Raw genomic sequence first — 19679 nt, 5'->3', positions numbered from 1 at the left:
CATATCTTTGGTGCAGCTTCTGGCTTCTTAAGATGTGTGTGTCATTTAAACAGCATACCTCCAAAGTGACCCAAAGCAGCTTTATTTTGGCCTGTCTGTACAGGCTCATAAATACTTCCTTAAATGAAAAAGCTAACAGTTACGTTAAATTGGTGAAAAGTCACTTTCCCGAAAGTACTGTATATACTCATGTTAAAGTCTAGAAATTTTAGTCAAAAAATTGACCCCAAAAACTTATCCATGCATCAATGTAAGTACTGTACTTAAACTCTTATTAAAAAAGAAACCATCCCCTGGTGAAAGGCAAAATATAATCTGTCCTGAAAGCACTCACACCCCTCTATTCTCTAATCCATCCAGCCTTTAGTATGAGCACAAACAGCTGTGTCTGCCGGAATTTTGTAAGATGTTTGGCATTGTTTTCCTTGCTTCATATTTTAGATCCTTTGTCACATTCCCCCTAAGTTTTACACTTGACTTATACACAGGTCATATCAAAATCCCTAATCTTGGTCCCAAAACCTACCCCCAACTTATACAGGAGGTCGACATAGTCGAGTATACGGTATATCTGTTTCATCAAAAGTATATTTTTAGAACAGCAATGTAGGACCAACAGAACATGTTTTACATCAGCTGCCTTATCCAAATATTTTCCCATCTTTCGAAGCAGGATTTTTATGTTAAAATATTAGGGAAGAGGGAAGACAATCCAATAACTGTCCATTAGGACTACACTACATTTTATATTTTTTTATTTTTTTTATTTATATACCGCTATTCCAAAGATCATAGCGGTGAACAGCAAGTAAGCTAATTAGCAAGTAAGCTAATTTGCCGCCAACACTCTGGGTACTCATTTTAGCGACCTCGGAAGGATGCAAGCCTGAGTCGAGCTTGGGCCCTTTTGCTGGTCTTGAACTCGCAACCTTGTGGTTTTGAGTGAATGGCCAAGTGATGGAATTGAAATGACACTGATTCATTTCTATCCTATCTCAGGTGTGCCCATCCAATGAAATAAAATAGGTGAGCTACAAATCAATCAAACTGAACAACATGAGCATAAAGAAATTAATAAATTTAAAAGGCTACACACAAGATCAAAATATTTAAAAGTCTCCAACTGTAAGCTCATCTCCCAGTCAGGAGACAAATTGTAAAATCCTGTTGAATACAATCATTTTTACACAGTGACCAAAATTCATAATGGTAGGCCAAACAGACCTTACAAAGGAATTCCAGACTTGAGTGAGAAGTGAAATCCCAGATGGGGGGCAAGAAGAGCTGGGAATTAGGAAAAGAGCTAGTTATGCCCTCCCTGACTCAAAATGCACAATTCCTGAGAGAGGCCAATACCCAAATGTGTCAAATAGGGGATAAATCTCAGCCTTTGTCATCAAAACAGATTCAGAGACTGTTGCAATGAGGCATTTGTGAAAAATAATAATTTATTAATGTTTTATCGATTCAGCAAATATTTTCAGCACAGAAAAGCCCATCTCCCCACACTCAGCTTCTGTTTTCCTGAACTGGATCTGCATCTTCAGAAACTTAGGTCCAAAACACACTGCAGAAATAATCCTGTTTGAGACCACTCAATGCTAGGGAAGTCTGGGAACTGTAGAAGGGCATGGCATTTCATATTTTTAGTAATACTGATATTTAATATTCTTTTAACTTTTGTAATCAATGTTTTAACTTTCTTTGGCTGTTGCTTTTTATTTTAACTATTGTAAGCCACCTTGGATTCCATTTTGGGAGAAAACTGGGATGTAAGTGAAATAAACTGACAAGTTAAATAAATAAATTTTGAGTTGCTTGTAATCAAATGTGCATTTAACGGATTATAACTAGCCTTCTACTTACTCTCTGGCAGCCTTCTGGAATCATCTCTTTTTCCTCTGGCGCTTCATTTAATGGTTTCCTTTTGCAAATGTATCCAAGTTTCACATCACATTCTTGATCTGCCCAATACCCATCCTGTAAAAGAAAGAAAAGATATCGGTCAATGATCCTATTCTGACCTAAGGAAATACTTCTTCATAAATTTCATACTCAAAGACACCAATTAGTCACTTTAAAATATTTCTTCCTACTGCAAGAAAGGCTTTGAAACTGTAGTTTTTCAAAACTATCTTTTTGTCCTTCTAAATTGATGTGTGTTTTAATCAATGTATTTTAATTGATGTTGTTGTTTGTTAATTGTTGTTATCCCTCACCTTGATCCATGGGGAGAGGCGGGTAAGAAATTATTATTAGTAGTAGTAGTAGTAGTAGTAGTAGCTAAAGACTTATTCTTCACAAAATACACATGGCCTTTTTTGCACAAATTCCCCAGCATTTTCTCATTCTAATGTTATTTTCTAGAAAGAAAATCCTATTTCCTTGCATAAAATATGATTTTCTGTGCAAAAAAACTTCATGAGTGAACTAACTTTCCTAAACCACAAATGTTTCCTGCCAGTTCAGGATTCTCATCCAGGTTTCCCAACAGTCAAAAATATGTTCCTTTAACCATTTATTATTGTGAATGTCTTCAAATATTCCTTCCATACCTACTTTGGCCTTATAATACAAGAGGTTATCCTGTATCATTTTAAATCAGCAATGAGAGCAACATGTTTTAAATAAATACCACAATTTTCAAAATGCCACTCCCACTGAAACATTTTAAGCTAGTGTCCCTCCAAAGAAAGCACCACAATGGTAGCTTTCCATTTCAGATAACAACACTAATTCTGTTAGAATTCTTAAATGAATTTTCGTTGCTAATAGATATTATGCTAAGTAGAAGTATCAGATTGGATGAAATAAGACTGAAAAAATATTTTAATAATAGAAGATACTGAAGAAAAAATTACCTTCCCTTTCATAACAACACAGTCTTCTTGCTTGCTGCTAGCATGTGTTGGCTCTCCAGGTAGCCATTTGGTATATGTTACAGGAGTCCCATCTGTCCATTCAAAGTACATTTGAACCTTGAGGTCATTCAGTCCAATCCACAGTTCATCAGTTGGTCCTAATTCATGTATAGAGAAATATGATAACCTATTTTACTCAGAAGACTTGGGAGAAGGAGAAATCCTGAATGCTGAAAGTAGTTAAGATGCAGCTCCAGAAGATTAGCCATTTTGCCCTAGCCAAGCACCCTGTTTCCTTTAGTTTTTACATGGAAACATAACTTTTGAGCAGATCACAACTCCCAGTCAACAACATAAGGAACATTTTCGTTGATAAGCCACAATGACTTCATTTAATGTATTATCAGCATTCCTAGATCCATTCCTGGATCCTCATGAGCAATGAGGGACAAGAGTCAGTGTGGTGTAGTGGTTTGAGTTTTGGACTAAGATTCCAGGACACTAGGGTTAAAATCTGTGCTCAGCCAGGGAAACCCACAGGATGATCCTCAGAAAGTCACATTCTCTCAGATTAAGAGGAAGGCAGTAGCAAACTATTTATGAATAAGTCTGCCAAGAAAATCACGTAGCAGGGACCCACTATTGCAAATAAAGACTATGCTCTGGCATGTGAGGAATTTATGGACAAAAGGGCAGGTGACAATTGGTTAGAAATATCAGAAGAATCACAGACCTCTCATAGCCCTACACATTTCCAGTTCACACACTTGTACATTAACAGGGGGGAAAAAGCTGTAACAGTGTTAGAAAATACAGTTGAAATCACATTGAAACTATAGGAATCTTCCATCAGGTGAGGACAGGGTAGCATACTTCCACCAATACATGGCACTGAACTATGAAGGGAAAGTTCCCCAGTGATCATTTTCTGACTAAGAAAAGCTTATTCGGCAATATTTGATAGCCAGTATGTTCACAGGAGAACAAGTTCATGTTAATGGCTTAAGGATGTGCATGGACTGCCTTCTTTCTGCCAGTAAGAGTAGCTATGACTGAAACTGAGTTAATAATTCTGTGCCAAACTATAGCAGGTGTTTCCTTTCTACTGAATCTGAATCACTACAAATGAGATGTTACGGGCCAAAATGTGTACACAGAACTTCCTCTGATTAATTCAAAAATCAGGCAGAATGCAGTGGAGTGTTTGGCTTCCAGCACTCACTCTCATTATAAACTTTAGCTCATGGCAGATAATTGCTTTTTATACTGTTTTTCCCCCTGCCATAGTTTTTGGACAGGCATTCCTGAAACATGCACAAGACTTCTCCATATTGTTTTTATTTTTGTAAATATGCTGCAGTTTACAGAATGCAGCAAGCTGGTTCTGTATATTATAGACTATGCCAGAGACTCCTCAAATCTTCACATTTCTTTGAAACAAGAGAGCCCAATTTTTGGACTGAAATGATCTATGAAAACCAATGTGTTTTCACAAATACAAAGGCAAGTGAAGTAACCGTATGTAGAAGACTTCTACAGAAAATCCAATTAAAGAAGAGTTTGGAGCAAACAGGAGGAGCAAAATCAAGCTTGATTATTGCAGATGCTATAGCAATGACTTATGGACTCAGAACTGTTTCTACTGGGTCCCATATTCGTTCCGGAAAGCAGAAACACAAGAAGCAGCCTTGGATGAGTGGCACTGCCAGATGAAGCTTTTAACTCGGAATCAAAATGCATCATTTGTGGAATTTAACTGGATTTATGTATGTATTTATTTATTTACCAGATTACTTTGGACTATGAAGCCCTAGGAGGGAAGATGAAGGATTTTGAGGCACAGGTGGTATTCTCCTCAATTCTACCAATGAAGAATAGATAACTACACAGGTATAGGAAGATACTAAAAGTAGGTGGCTGGCTATGTAAATGGTATAGACAGGAGCAGTTTGGCTTCTTGGACCATAGTTTTCGCTTCTTAAACAGAGGAGGACTACAGGCTACAGATGGACTGCATCTTATGAAGATTGGGAAGAATGTAGTAGCATGGACAGTCTAATCAAGAGGGTGGTCACCTGGCCTTCTGTCCATTGTATCCAACCATTTGTAATGCGTTCATTTTTTTTCTTTCATCTTTTTTATTTAAAAAATCACAGTTAATGACAAAAATGCTATTTTGAATGAATTTAGTATTAACAAAACATATATAATACTTACTATATCCAAGCTGAGAAATTATAAAGCTGTACTCTTCAACATGGTGAATACTTGCCAGATCCCCACTTTCCTTTCTACACAAAGTTAAGGCATCTTTCCACAAAGTGGTTTCTCTGTTGATTTTATAACAGTGATCTGTGTATGCTATCCATCCTTCAGGACACTGTATGGCCACATTTGGTTCTGCAAAACAACAACCACCACCACACACAGTTGTCAAATAGATGCATGAACTTAAAATGTTGTATGGATTGCATACCTGGACACAAAAGTATATATTCTTTCCTTACCATTTAAAGTCTGAATTCAGAGCAATGTGCAGACAATTCTAAGCCTTGGTCTCTCAATCCAAGCAGCTTTCTACATCAGATCTACTTCATGTAAACATCAGAACAAGGGCATGTGCTCCCAGACCATTTGCGGGGAGTTGCATAGCAATTGGTACAGTGGTATCACAATAGAGCAGGCTACTCTACCTAAGCTGTGTTGAAGCTTCTTGGCTTCAACAGCTAGGAAGAAGGAGACCAAGGAGGAGGAACAGGAGTTTATTCCTTTGTAATTGCCATAGGACTTCAGTCAAAGATATGCACCTGAAGCAAACAGCACAAACTATCATGCTGTCTTCAAGTGCATCTGTACCATCACCAGCATTGAAGTAAGACCTAGTCAGTCCACAGTTGGCTTCTGTACATGGAATGAAAAAAGGCAAAATACCTTAGAGAATTCCTCTTTTTTTTGGGGGGGGGGGGAGGAGATGTGGGTTTTGAAAGACATGCAGACATAGAATAGCCATGATGCAGCAATTACAGTTTCCAAGAATTTAACGTTTTGAAATCTAGAAGCAGAGTTGTTGGGGAGGCAGCAGTTTCTGGTAAAAACTGGTTCTGGAAGCAGAACCTACAAAGGGTATAATGTATGAGTAAAATATATGTGGCAGATCCCAGCATGCTTCAATAGGGCTGAAGGGAGTTTCACTCCAACAAGATCTGGAGGCCTGCATATTCCCTACTGTCAATATACAGCTTTTTAGAAAAAGCTAAAGACAGACACCAACTTTGCTCCAAAATGTGTAGTACCTTATTCATGACTTGTCAGGAGAAACTTGCTCCTGAGCAGATTGGCAACTATGGCCTGTTACAGACAGCCAAAATAAAGCTGCTTCGAGTCACAGTGGAGGTATGGTGTTTCAATGATGCGTACGTCCTAAGAGTCCAGAAGTCGCACCAAAGCCATGCTCCAGCCCTAAGGACTGGAGCGTGGCTTTGGTGTGGTTTCTGGACTCTTAGGACGCATGCATCATTGAAACACCATACCTCCACTGTGACTCGAAGCAGCTTTATTTTGGCTGTCTGTAACAGGCCCAAATTTGTCTTTCAAAATATGTTACAGTTTCCCCTCCATAATGTGAGAAGCATCTGTGAGAGAAAGGGAGGGTCATTCCTGGCAGGCACAACAGATTCTGTCATTTCCATCCTGTCTGAAGCAGGAAATGGCTTCTTAGTTCTGTCACTGCTACAAACGAACTACTACATATGATATGACTGGGAGCCAAGCTGTTGTAAACTGGCCACTTTCCTATGTAAGGACAGTAAATAAGGATTTAAGATGAGCAGTTCAAAAGACATATGCTGGAATTGAAACCCTACTGAAGAAGAAAGATTTAGCAACAACAAAATGGTTCATGCAGACATAGCACTTGACCATGTAGCTAATTGTGAGTATATGGTTCTGGTTGAGTACTGAGAACCCATTACAGAAGTGGTCTCCAGTCTTGCACATTCTCTCACTGTTTTACAGAGCCTTTAATAGTTGTACCTTTAATGGTTGAGTAAAAGAGGGAGTTTCGGCAAATGTTGTTTGTCATCTGGTTGTGTGACAAGTAATACCTGCTAAAATTTCCTCTTTGATGCAACCGTTAAATGTACAGAAACCCACTCTAGTTTTTAGTCTGACAGGCTTAAGTATAAAAATACATCAATAAAAAGTACAACCCTTATCCACACTAAGAGCCCCTACCTCAGCTGCCAGCCAATGGCCAAAATCTCACCTGAATAAAAAGGTCCTTTCTATTAATTACAGAATATGAGCAGAAACTTTCTCATTCATCATGCTAGGAGCCTTCTATCTGGAGACACACCTACTGCTTCTTTAAGAATTGGTATCTATCTTAGCTTCCCTTAAACTCCTTCCCTCTGCATGTCATGCCTCCCTTTGAGATAGCAGCAGTATGAGAGTGTTTGGAGAGGAGCCTGGCACACTTCCATCTCAGTTGGTGCTGCCCCAAGCCATTCTCATGGAACAGTCAGCTGCCCAGATAAAACAGGTGACAAACATTCATCAGATGCTGGAAGCAATGTTTATCACACTGTCTGTGGAAAAGACACTCAAGCCAGCTTCGAGAATCTACCCGACTTTCTGGACACTTGGAATTGGCTCCTGATGACTTTTTTATGCATCCCTCTCCCTGTTTTGGGCCTCACTCATACTAGGTTTTTAACCTGGTTTTTGCACTGGATCAGTTTGGATCGCACAATGAGAAGAATCCTCCCATGGCACCCATGGCTCCATGCATGCCAGGGAAGAATCCCCCCCCGGCACCCATCCCCCTCCTGGCAAACCCACTCAAATGCAACAGTGTGTAGAAGCTGTCAAAGTTTTTTTTAATGTGCCATGCCCACTGAAAGAACACCCCCCCAACTTCCCCGACCTCTGGCCAACAGGGAAAAGGGAGCCAATTCACTGGCAGAAGCAGAAAACAGCCACACAGTGATTTAAAGGGACAACTTGACAGTGTGTAAAATTTGAAATCACAAAGAGCCCCATGGAACTGCAAGTGCTGAGGGGGGGAAAAGAATGGCGGTTTGGCAGGTCCTGTGGGATGGGTATGTTCCACCCCTCTGCCCACCCTCTGCCCATCACGCCTCTCTCCTGGATGCCCCAAATGTGATCAGAAGCATGTTCACATTTGCGGCAACCCACATTTTTCAAAAGACGCGATAAAAGACCTAAAATAAAAAGAACTCAGTCAAGTGGGCTTGTACTGATTCACCCCAAATACTTGAATGTGAACGAGGTGCCTATAATCCAGTTTGCAAACTGAGTTAAATTGTGAATGTGTGAATGAGGCCTTGGTTTTCCCGTCTATTGACTGATTCCTCAGCTTCTTGTCCTCTAAACTACTAATCAAGAGTCTGGCTACGTCAGTATGGGGCGGGGGGAGAGGATCTTTTTTTTTAAAAAAAACCTATAGTTGAACTTAGGAAACACCTGGGCATTTTGCTGCACAGGAGTGGAAGGAAACTGATAACACAGTCATATGTTACGCAGGAATATTTATCACAATCTGCTCTTAAAAGCAAAGTGGTGTTTTCCTGTCTGTCAGTGTCTCTTGTTAGAAATGTAACATTTTGATTTCATAACTTTCTGAAATCGGGAGCGTCCATCACAAGGCAAGATGTATATAAAATACCAACATGAAGATATGCAGCAGCAAATTAAAGATTGTTGTTGTCAAGGGCATTCATGCCTCCAACATATACAGCAGAGGTGATAACTGCACATGAGTCGGAGGCCATTTTACCTCCCAGCACCCATCCAGTGAGCCACCTCAGCAAGTTTCAGAACACCAAATCACTGAGTCATTTTGAGTCACTTCTGTTCTCTGAACCTGACTTATCTCACAGGGTTGTTGCGCAAATGAAGAGGGGAGAAGAACCATATACACTGCCTTGAGCACAATGGAGGAAAGATAGAATATAAATTTCATTAAAATGACAGCAATAGTAGAGATATAGTGGTCAGAGGCCAGGGTAATTCACACAGGAGTTCTTGAATAAACCCTTACATCCACAGAATACTTTGATTTCCAGTACAAAGTAGGCACCTCCAAGTAAAGTGAGTATATTCTGGTGGTGGCAGCACTCACGCATACAACTAAAAGAGACAAAGTTATTTGTGGATGCCTGTAGATGATATGTGGAAAGAATGGTAGACCTGCGGGTGACTTTTAAGGATTTCTCATTCCCAAGAAACTTTGGTACACAGGCCACCTGATTATATGTTCCTGTTTTAACTAACCAATATAGCCTTTAAAAATATATATCCTTGTCTAAAAGCTAGTTGTTTTAAAGACTTTGAGGGGCAAACTTTTGAAAGGGATCAAAAATGCATCTTAAAACCAAAACCAAAACATTGGAAAGATCAATCGAAGGCTTTCATGGCCGGCATCCATAGTTCTTTGTGGGTTTTTTGGGCTATGTGGCTATGTTCTAGAAGACTTTATTCCTGATGTTTTGCCTGTATCTGTAGCTGGCATCCTCAGAGAAATTCTTCTCTGAAGATACCAGCCACAGATACAGGTGAAACATCAGGAATAAACTCTTCTAGAACATGGCCACATAGCCTGAACACCCCACAAAAAAAAAATTATTGGAAAGATCTCTCATATAGCATGAGCATAGTGCCAGTTTGTTAAATCATACAATGCTGTATCCAGCAACCTACCTGAAGGATTAATGAAGCTGTTGGGAAGAGCATTTCCTTTTTTACAAATGTAACCAAGTTTCCTCCCACATTCTTGGCTTTCCCATTTGCCATTTTTACCAGGATTAAATGTTCCACAGATTTTTCCAGGCTCTGGAGAAGGACTTCCTTTAAGACATATACAAACAAGAAAATTATACACTATGCAGGCCATAATTTAATGAATGGTCTTTTTTTTATAAATCCTATTATAACCAAAGAACATTTAAGAGGTATTTACTATACAATGTCAGTGCCAATATGGTATAGTGTTTCAAGTGATGGAGCAGGACCTGGAAGATATGGGTTCTAGTCACCGTTGAGCCATGATATGCACTGGTTGATGTTGATCTTGTCTACCTCATGAGGTTGTTGTTCAGAGGTTAAAGGAAAAGCAGTATATACATGTAGCAAATAAACAAACTAACTTTGCAGTCAGAGTAAAGGTTGAAATGATCCAAGCTGCCATTGTAATTATGGTTAAAATGTAGACTACGGTATTTAATTCCAAGGGAAACTTCCTCTGTAGTTGGTCTTAAAATATGAATGATTCACCACCAACAACACACATTGCTTTAAACTGTCTCCTAGCAATTTAAATCCAATCTATGTTAGAACACCCCAACCTCACAAGGATGCTCTGAGCCAGGTTATCACATCTTCTTTCTGGTTTCAAGCCAGCACACGCCACATTCCAAAACTCCGTCCACCATTCATATGGTCATCCACGCACCCTGGGCTTAGGCAACATCTTTTCTCCTGCCTTTGCTCCTCAATGAACCTAGTTAAAACTGAAGTGGTCACCGCATCACCATAGCCACAGGTTTTGCATTTTCCATAGCTATTCATACAGTTTGATTATAAAGGCCTTTCCTGGGCACCAGTTCACTCCATGAAGCTGAGAAAGGAGGCCTAAGTCTATGAAAGTTTATGCTACAACTTCTCTCACACAGTGAGTCTCAAAGGTGTTACAAGATCATTTGTATACTGGTATTCCAGACTAACAAAGCTATGGCCCGTTACACACGGGCTAAAAAGTATGCACGGAGCACGTACTAGGGTTAAGGCGGGGCGGTGCTTCTGCACCGCCCTAACCCTAGTGCGCGTTGTGCGCGCACAAAATGGCGGCAGCCATTCTGCACGGCCGCCGTCATCGATACGTCACGGCCGCGCTGCCTCCAAATGAGTCGGTGCGGTTGTGACGTATTGGGGTCACGGCAGGGTGCCTAGGGCACCCTTTCCGCGACCCCAGAAGGAGCTCCTTCCTGGTTTGGTCCGCTGGGCGCAGCCTTCAGACGGCTGCACCCAGCGGACCAAAGGAGAAAGGGGCCAAACGGCCCCTTTCTCCTTCTCCCCGCCGCCGCGGGGTGTCCTTGGGGTTTGAAGCCCCAAGGACACCCCTTTCCAGGCTGCGGGGAAGGGGCCTTTTGCCGCTTCCCCGCAGCCCGGAAAGCGGAGGATCGGGGCCTCAGCGGCTGCCACTCTGGCCACTGAGGCCCCGATCCATCGGGGAAAGGTGCGCCTACAGGCCGCCCCAAAGGGGCGGTCTGTAACGCGCCTATGTCTCTGAATTTAAATCCAAATTAAACATCATGCCAGCATCCCACTAGCCACAACCCATGAATGGTTTATTAGGCAACCTCTTTTGGTGCCTGAGGTGGATAAAAACCAGGGAATCATAGTATGTGGTAAGAAGGTGAATTGAAGTTAGTGGTTAAAAGATAGATAGGCTGTTTTAAAGAAAATGTGGTACTTAATTTACAATATTGATTTGTGCACTGGACAATAATTAATATAATTATTATTTGTGAAATGACTGCAATGACAAATATTTCTTATTTCACTCCAAGGGTTTCATGGCAGCTTATAGAAAAAAATTATGACCAGCATCAACAAAAAATATAAATATAACTGAAAACAGTAAGATAAATAAAACCACAAATAGCAATGACCAAAAGAAGCAACAAAGCATTAACAGGCAGCAATGAAGAATCATAACCTAACAAATGAAAATAACCTAAAACAAAATTCTATGCTTAGATATTATAACAAAAATACTCATAGGAAACTCAGGGTGGCAACTAAGAAGGTCCTAGTTGTGGAAGACAATCTAACCAAGTATGACAGATCCTGAAGCTGTGTTTTAGCTAATTTCAGATAACCGGGAGGTTAGTGTGGAAGCAAGCAGTCCCTGAACTATTCAGGTCTCAGACCACTTAGAGCTTTCCATGTCAACTCCAGCCATACTAACTTAAGCCCAGAATGACAATTTTGAATAATGAAACAAGACCTTCAAAAGAGTCCATGAATGGGCTCATTGTGATTTGCATTGTAATAGGGACAAAATGAAAGTTAATTCCACAGGGAAAAGATACAACAGGGAACACTAATGTATGAGCAAAATTGGGGGTGGAGGGAAATATAGGTAAAATATAGTAAAATAATAACAGAAATAGTTACCTGGTGCCCAGTTTAGATATCTGAAAGGATGGCCATTACTCCACTGCCATCCACTGTTGAAGTCCAAACCGTTAAGACCAAACCAGAGTTCAGTAGTCAAACTGGACGTTAACCCTATGTGGGCGTGCAAAATACAGCAAGTTATCAGTCTCAGACATACAACCTTCACAGCAGGTAACAACAGTTATAGGCTATTGGACAAGGTCAGGTGGAGAAGGAAAGAGAATTAAGGAGAATTTCAAAAACCATTGAAGCATTTACTGCAGAAACAACTTCTGTCACAATGTCACTTTTTAGAAAATGATTGCTGGTGTAAGCGAAACCTATGGAATTTCAGAACTTAGAGTAACATGTTGCAAGTAGTGAATCACCTGCAACCTACAGTATTACTTTGGGCATATGGGAACAAGAGGTTGATCACATCCTTCTGGCAAATAAAATAATATTACTCTTCTCATATAACATATACTCACTACTTTTTCTTGTTACTTTTGCAAGACTGGAAATGCTTTTTTTGAAAGAACTTCTTTAAAAAATGGGACTTAGACTGAATATTTTGAAAAGTAATTTTAAAAGTAATGTGCTGCCTAAACAATGCAGCAAGTTACAAAAATAGGTGTGCAATGCTATCAGTAACACATTCAGTTCAGGGCATGTCGTTATAAACCGCTATGCAACAGATTACACAAAGTAATTTCTCAAGGCCTGCTCAATTTAGCAAGTCGACTTCAGTCCAGTGCTATTTCTATTTTTTATGCTTATCAAATTCTAGGGAGCCAAGTTCTATATGCTAAAAAGATGTTTGTGATCCTTTTTATCCTTTCTCTGTCTCACCTTCCTGGACCATGGAGATCATTCCTTACCTCAAACAAGCCCTTAGCAGAGGGATAAAGGGAAGAAACAGGAGTTGGCAGAAATTATACTGGGACAGCATTGAGGAAAAGGGCAGTTGCAAAGTATATCCCTCCAGCAGTCTTCCCTAAGCCCATGCTCTCCAGATGTGTTGGAGTATACATACTGCCTGAGGGCTTGTGAGAATTGTACTCCAACACATCTGGAGGGCATTATGCTAGGGAAGGTGTGATGTATATGGTGAGGCAGGTAATGTGGAGAAAGGATAATAAGAGCTGGAATTGGTAAGGGCATGTCTCAGGCTACAACATTTCAGTGGTCAGCCATTTATTACTGACTTTCAAATCTCTCAAATTCCAAAACATAAGCCTGGAATATGTGATCTCATTTATTAAAGAAAATAAACTGTGCCTTAGCATTTTGCCTCACTGCAAAATTACCACATCTTTATCCTATGTAACTAATCTCTAGAGCAATACCTTCCAAGGCAGATGTGGGCAGGAAGAACTGGGACAATGCTCTCCTTTTTTTTAAAAAAGGCACTTTATAGTGCATTATTAATTTAATATATCCCTGTACTCAGACTTCAACATTAGAGATTTTTAACAGAATAAAATTAATAGTGTAATAATTGAATTCTCTCTTAATGTAACATTTTTCTGTGTTTTTAATTGTAGAGTTTTTAATCTTGTAAACTGCTCTGAGTCCCAGTTTTGGGGAAAGAGTGGGATATATAATAGAGGAGGATGAGGAGAACATTATCTCACTTTTATATCACATGCCAGTCATATTCTAATGACCATAAACTTCTTCTCCTTCTTATCTTTATTTCTATTTGACTATTTCCCCAAAACTGGGACTCATCTTCAGGTGAAACATCTCCTGCCTAAATCCCAGGGATGCTAGTGCTAGTCAGTTTCAACATCAGTGGGACAGTTGAGTCAGTGGTGTGACTGAGTACATGTAAGCACACCATGTCCCTGTGTCAAGCAATATTTCCAGTGAGTGCAAATCTTTTACTCAGTGTATTCAGGGTCCTTATAGTAAACTTCCCCAAAATGGTTCCCTCGAGAGGTTTTGGACTATAGCAGTCCCCATCCCTGACAATTCTTTATAGTGGCAAAGGCTGATAGAAGTTGTAATGCAAAACTTCAGGATGCTTTATAATATCATTCTATAAGAAATTTTATTTATCACTTACATGCCAGATTGGATTGCTAAATCTGAGTTCAAATTTGTTCACTGTGTTGATACAGATATATAACACCATGATCCTTAAGACAGAACAGTCCACTAATATTTACAAAGGAATAACATTTCTGTTATATCTGTTCAGGAATAACTTTCTCTATGTCAAAATAGTGGGCATCTCTGATCCCAACTTCCACACCTTCAGTTTAATATGTGACTAGAGTCTTAATATATAACTAGACAAGGCTGTTTTTGAGCCATCCGGAATTTATTTTTTCCAGAATTCCTGATCATGGAAAAGCTATAAATGAGTGCAATTGTTGTAGGTGTATGCAAACTAGGCACACATTAGCAGCCAAGAAAGGTCAGAAGCAGAGACAACATGAGTTTGTATGGTACAGGTTTTAAGTTCTTCCCTTTGTTGTGTGCTATAATGAACAAAATGTTAGAAAATACTCAACAATGTCATGCCCAGCCTGGAAGATGGCTTGGAGGACTCAGAGGATGAGCTAGAGCCTCTGGGATCTGAACCTATAACGGAGGAGCCAGAGCCCCAGGGGCTTGAACCTGTAATGGAGGAGCCAGAGGCTGGCCCTAGTTCTGCTGGAGCAGAGTCTGTGGCCCCTCCAGAGGTTCAGCAGTCAAGTTTGCCTGGTGCCGAGGCTGTGGACATGGAGGAGGATCTGGGCAGTGTGCCTACCTTCAATGAGCGTCGAGCAGAAAGAGAGGGCCTTCGAAGATCTCAGAGGCTTTATCAGAAGCGTCTTCGCAATCAGGCACAGCTGAAGGCCAGCTCCTTGCCTTTATAAACACCTGGAGCATGTGTGGTTCTTTGCCAGTGGATATCTGACTCTTTTAGAGGAAAGACTCTGTCTCTGGCTCCTTGGCTTCTTGTCTTGAATACCCGGAAACCTTGACCTTGGACTGCTTCATCGACCTGCCTATCTGTTGCCCTGAACCTCGGACTGTCTGACAATTCTCTTGGTAATCCCTTTTGGTAAAGCTACTGCATCTCTCTAGGACTGACTTTGCTGTGCTGGGAGAGGGTTGTTTGTTTGGGAACTAGCTGCCTTATCAGCCTTTGGCTGCTTTCCCGGACAAACAATGACTTACCTGTCAGCCATGTTTGCTCGTGAAGCTCTGTGATGCTCAGCAGGTGGGCACTTTGTTGCTCACAACTTTTACTAGCTTGGTACCATGTTAGTGCAGCATCTGAGTTTATCTGATATTGCATATCTGTCAAAGGGTCTTTTTTCCATAGCTGCTGCATTCCATCAGCTACAAAATAAAAAAAATTAAAAAAACCAATATATATCTCCAATATTCATGATGGTAAGACCAAAGAAAATGCATCATTAATTATGGAGATCACAGATGTGAAATTATAGAGTTATTCTATTTTCTGTCCCTCAGCTACTCCATACCTGACATCAACCATCTCTCACACAGCCTGCTGTGTACAAATATCTGTGGAGTGGGTTCTTAATTGTTATCTGTAGAATGGGATCCTAATTATGGCGGTCTATAATTCCCAACATACAGAGAGAGGGGGGTCAAAACATGGAGAAAATGCCCACATCTCCTAGAGGACATTTGAGAACATTTTGAGGGGGAAACTTTTTTTAAAAAAAAATACTTTTCTCGGGGAGGGTGGACTGAGGGCCACAAAAACAGACCATGGGCCACAGTTTTCCCACCCTTGCTGTGCTGAGTTTGCAGGCACACTTTAATCTATTGACCAGTCAATTAGAACATTAAACAGTGACATCAACTGCAACCAGAGTTGACAAGCCATAACTGGAGAACCAGGGAAGGTATTTTATTGTCTAGACCTGTTTACATTCTAGTGTGTCACTGTAAAAGGAAAAGGAAATATTTTGAATGACGTTTCTCACCATGAGTAGTGCCTTTCATTTATTAAATCATTGACTTGTGCACTTTTTGTGAAAAAAACAAAACAAAACTCTATACTGACATTTTTGCAATATGTACATTCATATGCATATAAATGATATAATGGTTGGGTAAAAAACTGGTAATTAATCATTTAGCATGTTCCTAAACAGTTGTTAGCCTTAGCATGGACATTAAATATGTTTTAATTTTACGATACATACTTCTAAAAGAACACTGCAAAACTCACATTTCACTGGGCAAAAGCCATATTTTTTGTCTGTATCATAGTTTCTCGTTGTTGAACACCACAGAAGGCCATCTGACCTGGCAACATTTGTACACTCGGCATACCAGTTGCCACCATACAGGAAAGGGAATACACATGGTGCTCCGTTGTCATTGCCTTTCAAGGTAAACATATCTAGGAAGAGAGGAAAAGGGAGAACAGAGACAAGTTTTCCTTTCCCATTGAACTAGCTGAAATGTTCACAATAACTGCATTTTCCCAGCAACAGTGTACTTCTATGAGTCTGCCCTGTGATAATCCAAATTATTTTGTTTTGTTATGATCTTGAATAGCCAATTAAGATCCATTAGTTATGCTGGAACTTGAAAATTCCTAAAACTGGTTCAACACAATTACCTACAATTTTGGATTTTCCTTGGGGGAGTGATCATGGAAACTGTGAATCTGCAGATAGCATCTCAAAGGCAGACTGACAAGGGAGAATTATCACACACAGATGGGATAAGGACAGGTTCATTCTCCCACTCTTATTCTGTTTTTGACTGTGATCCCATGAAAAGCTTTCAGATTGCAGCGTTATTGTCCTGTCATTGAAGAGGCATTGCATTAACACGAACTCCCATTAATGCAAAATGCCGAGCAATGGAGCTTCAGCGATGAGACAATGATGGGATCTGTGTGACGTCATTTGAAAGTCTTTCACGCGATCACAGTCAATCCTGCTTTCTGGCCAGGATAATGATGGGATAAGCAGAACATCATATGAAAATCTTCTCACAATTGCACTATAAAAAAGGGGAAAGGACAGGACAAGGATGTTTCGTCCCCCATCTGATAATCTCCAGGGTCACATTCTGGTCTGTTTTCTGAATAATGGGATATTTTTATACATATTCTGTTCATGTTATCTATTGACCTGTAATCTGATTCTGCCATCAAATCATGCTCTAAGTCATATTTGTCCAAACACCTGATGTGCTCCTGACAGCCTAGGAATTGCTTTTATCTCATACCCTCCAACTGTCCCAGTTTATCAGTGATGGTGACAATTAATCTTCTGTCATCCCACTTTTTGTAGCTGCTTTGAAATGTTGCAGTTTCTTTCTCCTACTACTACTTTCCATCATCCTCAGTTTACTTCACTTTAGTAGCTGCAAATTGAGTCCAATGTGCATAAGTAATTTGTACTCTATTACCTCAGTGAGGGAAGAGAAGAGGAGAGGGTACATTCTTAACTTTTCCAGGAGGTTCAGGCAAAAATAAAATGCTGCAGCCTCTCCTAACTTGTGTGTTCTTTGTCATTCATAACTTCTGCCATCTTGACCACACTCCAATGTTGCTTGATCACACATGTCCCAGTTTTCATCTGTGAAACACTGAAGGGTATGATATCTGATTGGTCAGTGGGAATTGTAATCAAGCACATCTGGAAAGTGTCCAATTGGAAAGGTCTGTTCTAACTACAGAAATTATGACACAAATTGAAATCCTGTCGGGACACAACACTAGTGTAAAAATCATTGTGCAAGTCGTTCTCAGAGGCTGTATAAGTGCAGCCCCTTGTACATACACATGTAGCATTCTCTCATACATCTATCTGATCTGGCGGCTAGGGAGCTCTTGAGATATGTGTAAACTCAAGGCCATGCTGCTTCCTGAGTAATCAATACAGCAAATGTGGGATCTGGCATAATAATACTGGCCTATATTTTTACTACCATGGAAGTGTGTTACCATCTTGGCTGCAGAATATTCATCTGTGGTAAAATCCTCCTTATAATTTGGACAATTTTGACATAACAAGACTCTCCCAACGTGACAAGTAAGTACAGTGATCACTATGGGCTTTTGGTTATGTGCATTCCATGATATCATGACTAAAGAATTTAACTCAAATTAAAAACATGGCCAGGTTTACCTTCATAGCCCCGGGAGCACAAGTCATCTTTGGTTCCATAGACCTTCCATCTACTCCATCCGCCTGATCCTCTGTATAACATAATTCTCTTTTCATTACGGTTACCATAATTGAAAAACAGATCTGCTCCTTGGATGGCAAAAAGCGTATCATTTCTGCATTCCCATTTTTGGAGATTGCTTTCTGAGTCACAAGGGTACAGACTAATAGGTGTCCAGTCAATCTTTGAAGACACTCCAAAACATAACTTCAAAGAGATACTCATTAGCTGGTGACTGGAAATCCATCTGAATTTTTGTTCTTCATTTTCATGGTTACAGGTACTGGCAGTAACGTAGCTTGAACTGACAGCATGTACGCAAAGCTTGTGGTCTTCATTATATATTAAAAATTTACTTGTATCTGTACAAAAATGTAAGATAAATAGAAAAATTGGCAAATAGTCATTTGTATAATTGAATCAAGCAGTTCTGTGAATCCCCTTGCTTTAATATAACTTTTGGACCACTACTTACTGATCCATTGTCTAAGATCAATTAGGTCTCATTACAGACAGGCCTTCTCAGTGGTGTCACACAAACGTAAAGTGAATGTAAAATACTAACATATGGTTCCACTTATATCTCCAGCAGGTCTCCTGAAGCTTTATGGAAGTGCTTAAAAAAGAAAAATATGCTGGCCCTAATAAAGCTTAACAGAATTATCATAAGCAAAAAATTAAATACAATATCAGAGTTATTAACAAGAAATGGTTAGAGAGCAGTATATTTTGGTTAGAGATCAGTATAGTGTATTGGTATACAAATTGTAGCAAACAATTACTAATGGTCAGTGAGGAGTGTAGCAGCACCGCAACTGTTTTCAGGGAACTATCATATATACTTGACTCTAAGTCAAGAAATGCATGCCCCAGAATTGACTCTAAAATCCTGGGCCAACTTATATGTGGGTCAATAACTAGTACTGCTTAGAAAGGTCCTAAAACAATCAAGCCTGATACCCCACTCTTGGTGCCTCTAGGTACTGTGTTTTTCTCTGTGTGTGTTGTGTGTGAAAGAGATTCCCAGTCCAATTTGCAAGCCTCCGCTTCCCATGGAAGAAGCTCCACATTTAACACCACTTGCTTCCCTTCTCAATCTGATGTTAAAACCTCTCCTCCAGCACCTGGGAATTGGTGTTAGGAGGAGAAGGAGGAGAAGTCATATTTTCCCCATTCCATCCTTTGTAATAGCCCCCTAAGTTTTACCCTTGGCTTATCCACAGGTCATATAAAAATCCATGATTTTGACCCTGAAATCTCCCCTTGACCTATACATGAGTTCAACTTGTACACGGGTATATGAAGTATGTACACAGAAAAAATACCTGCCGTGACATGTACTCAGATTATGGGCAAATGAATGGAAACTTCTTTGATCTCAACTACCACAACACTACAGAATAATAATAATAATAATAATAATAATAATAATAATAATAATTTTATTTGTGTTTCCCCGCCTCTCCCAATTGGATC

General features: G+C 39.9%; 1 protein-coding gene across 2 annotated transcripts in view; it reads right to left on the bottom strand.

The window, feature by feature from the left end:
- The window catches only part of LOC149309943 (macrophage mannose receptor 1-like), a 65080-nt gene that overhangs the window by 39526 nt on the left and 5875 nt on the right, over positions 1-19679 (bottom strand). For both annotated transcript variants that reach the window (XM_089533319.1, XM_089533318.1), the window contains exons 2-9: positions 18164-18565; positions 16246-16419; positions 15216-15380; positions 12060-12173; positions 9582-9728; positions 5079-5261; positions 2862-3019; positions 1867-1980 (exon numbers count right to left, since the gene is read on the bottom strand). In XM_089533319.1, the coding sequence (XP_089389445.1) occupies positions 1867-1980; positions 2862-3019; positions 5079-5261; positions 9582-9728; positions 12060-12173; positions 15216-15380; positions 16246-16419; positions 18164-18565 (1457 nt within the window). The remainder of the gene's footprint in view (positions 1-1866; positions 1981-2861; positions 3020-5078; positions 5262-9581; positions 9729-12059; positions 12174-15215; positions 15381-16245; positions 16420-18163; positions 18566-19679) is intronic.

This window comes from Sceloporus occidentalis, unplaced genomic scaffold, assembly GCF_023333645.1.
Source record: "Sceloporus occidentalis isolate IW3139 unplaced genomic scaffold, rSceOcc1.0.p SCAF_7, whole genome shotgun sequence".
Lineage (NCBI taxonomy): Eukaryota > Metazoa > Chordata > Lepidosauria > Squamata > Phrynosomatidae > Sceloporus > Sceloporus occidentalis.
The sequence above is the reverse complement of the archived record's forward strand: the minus strand, read 5'-3'. Positions and strand labels throughout refer to the sequence as shown.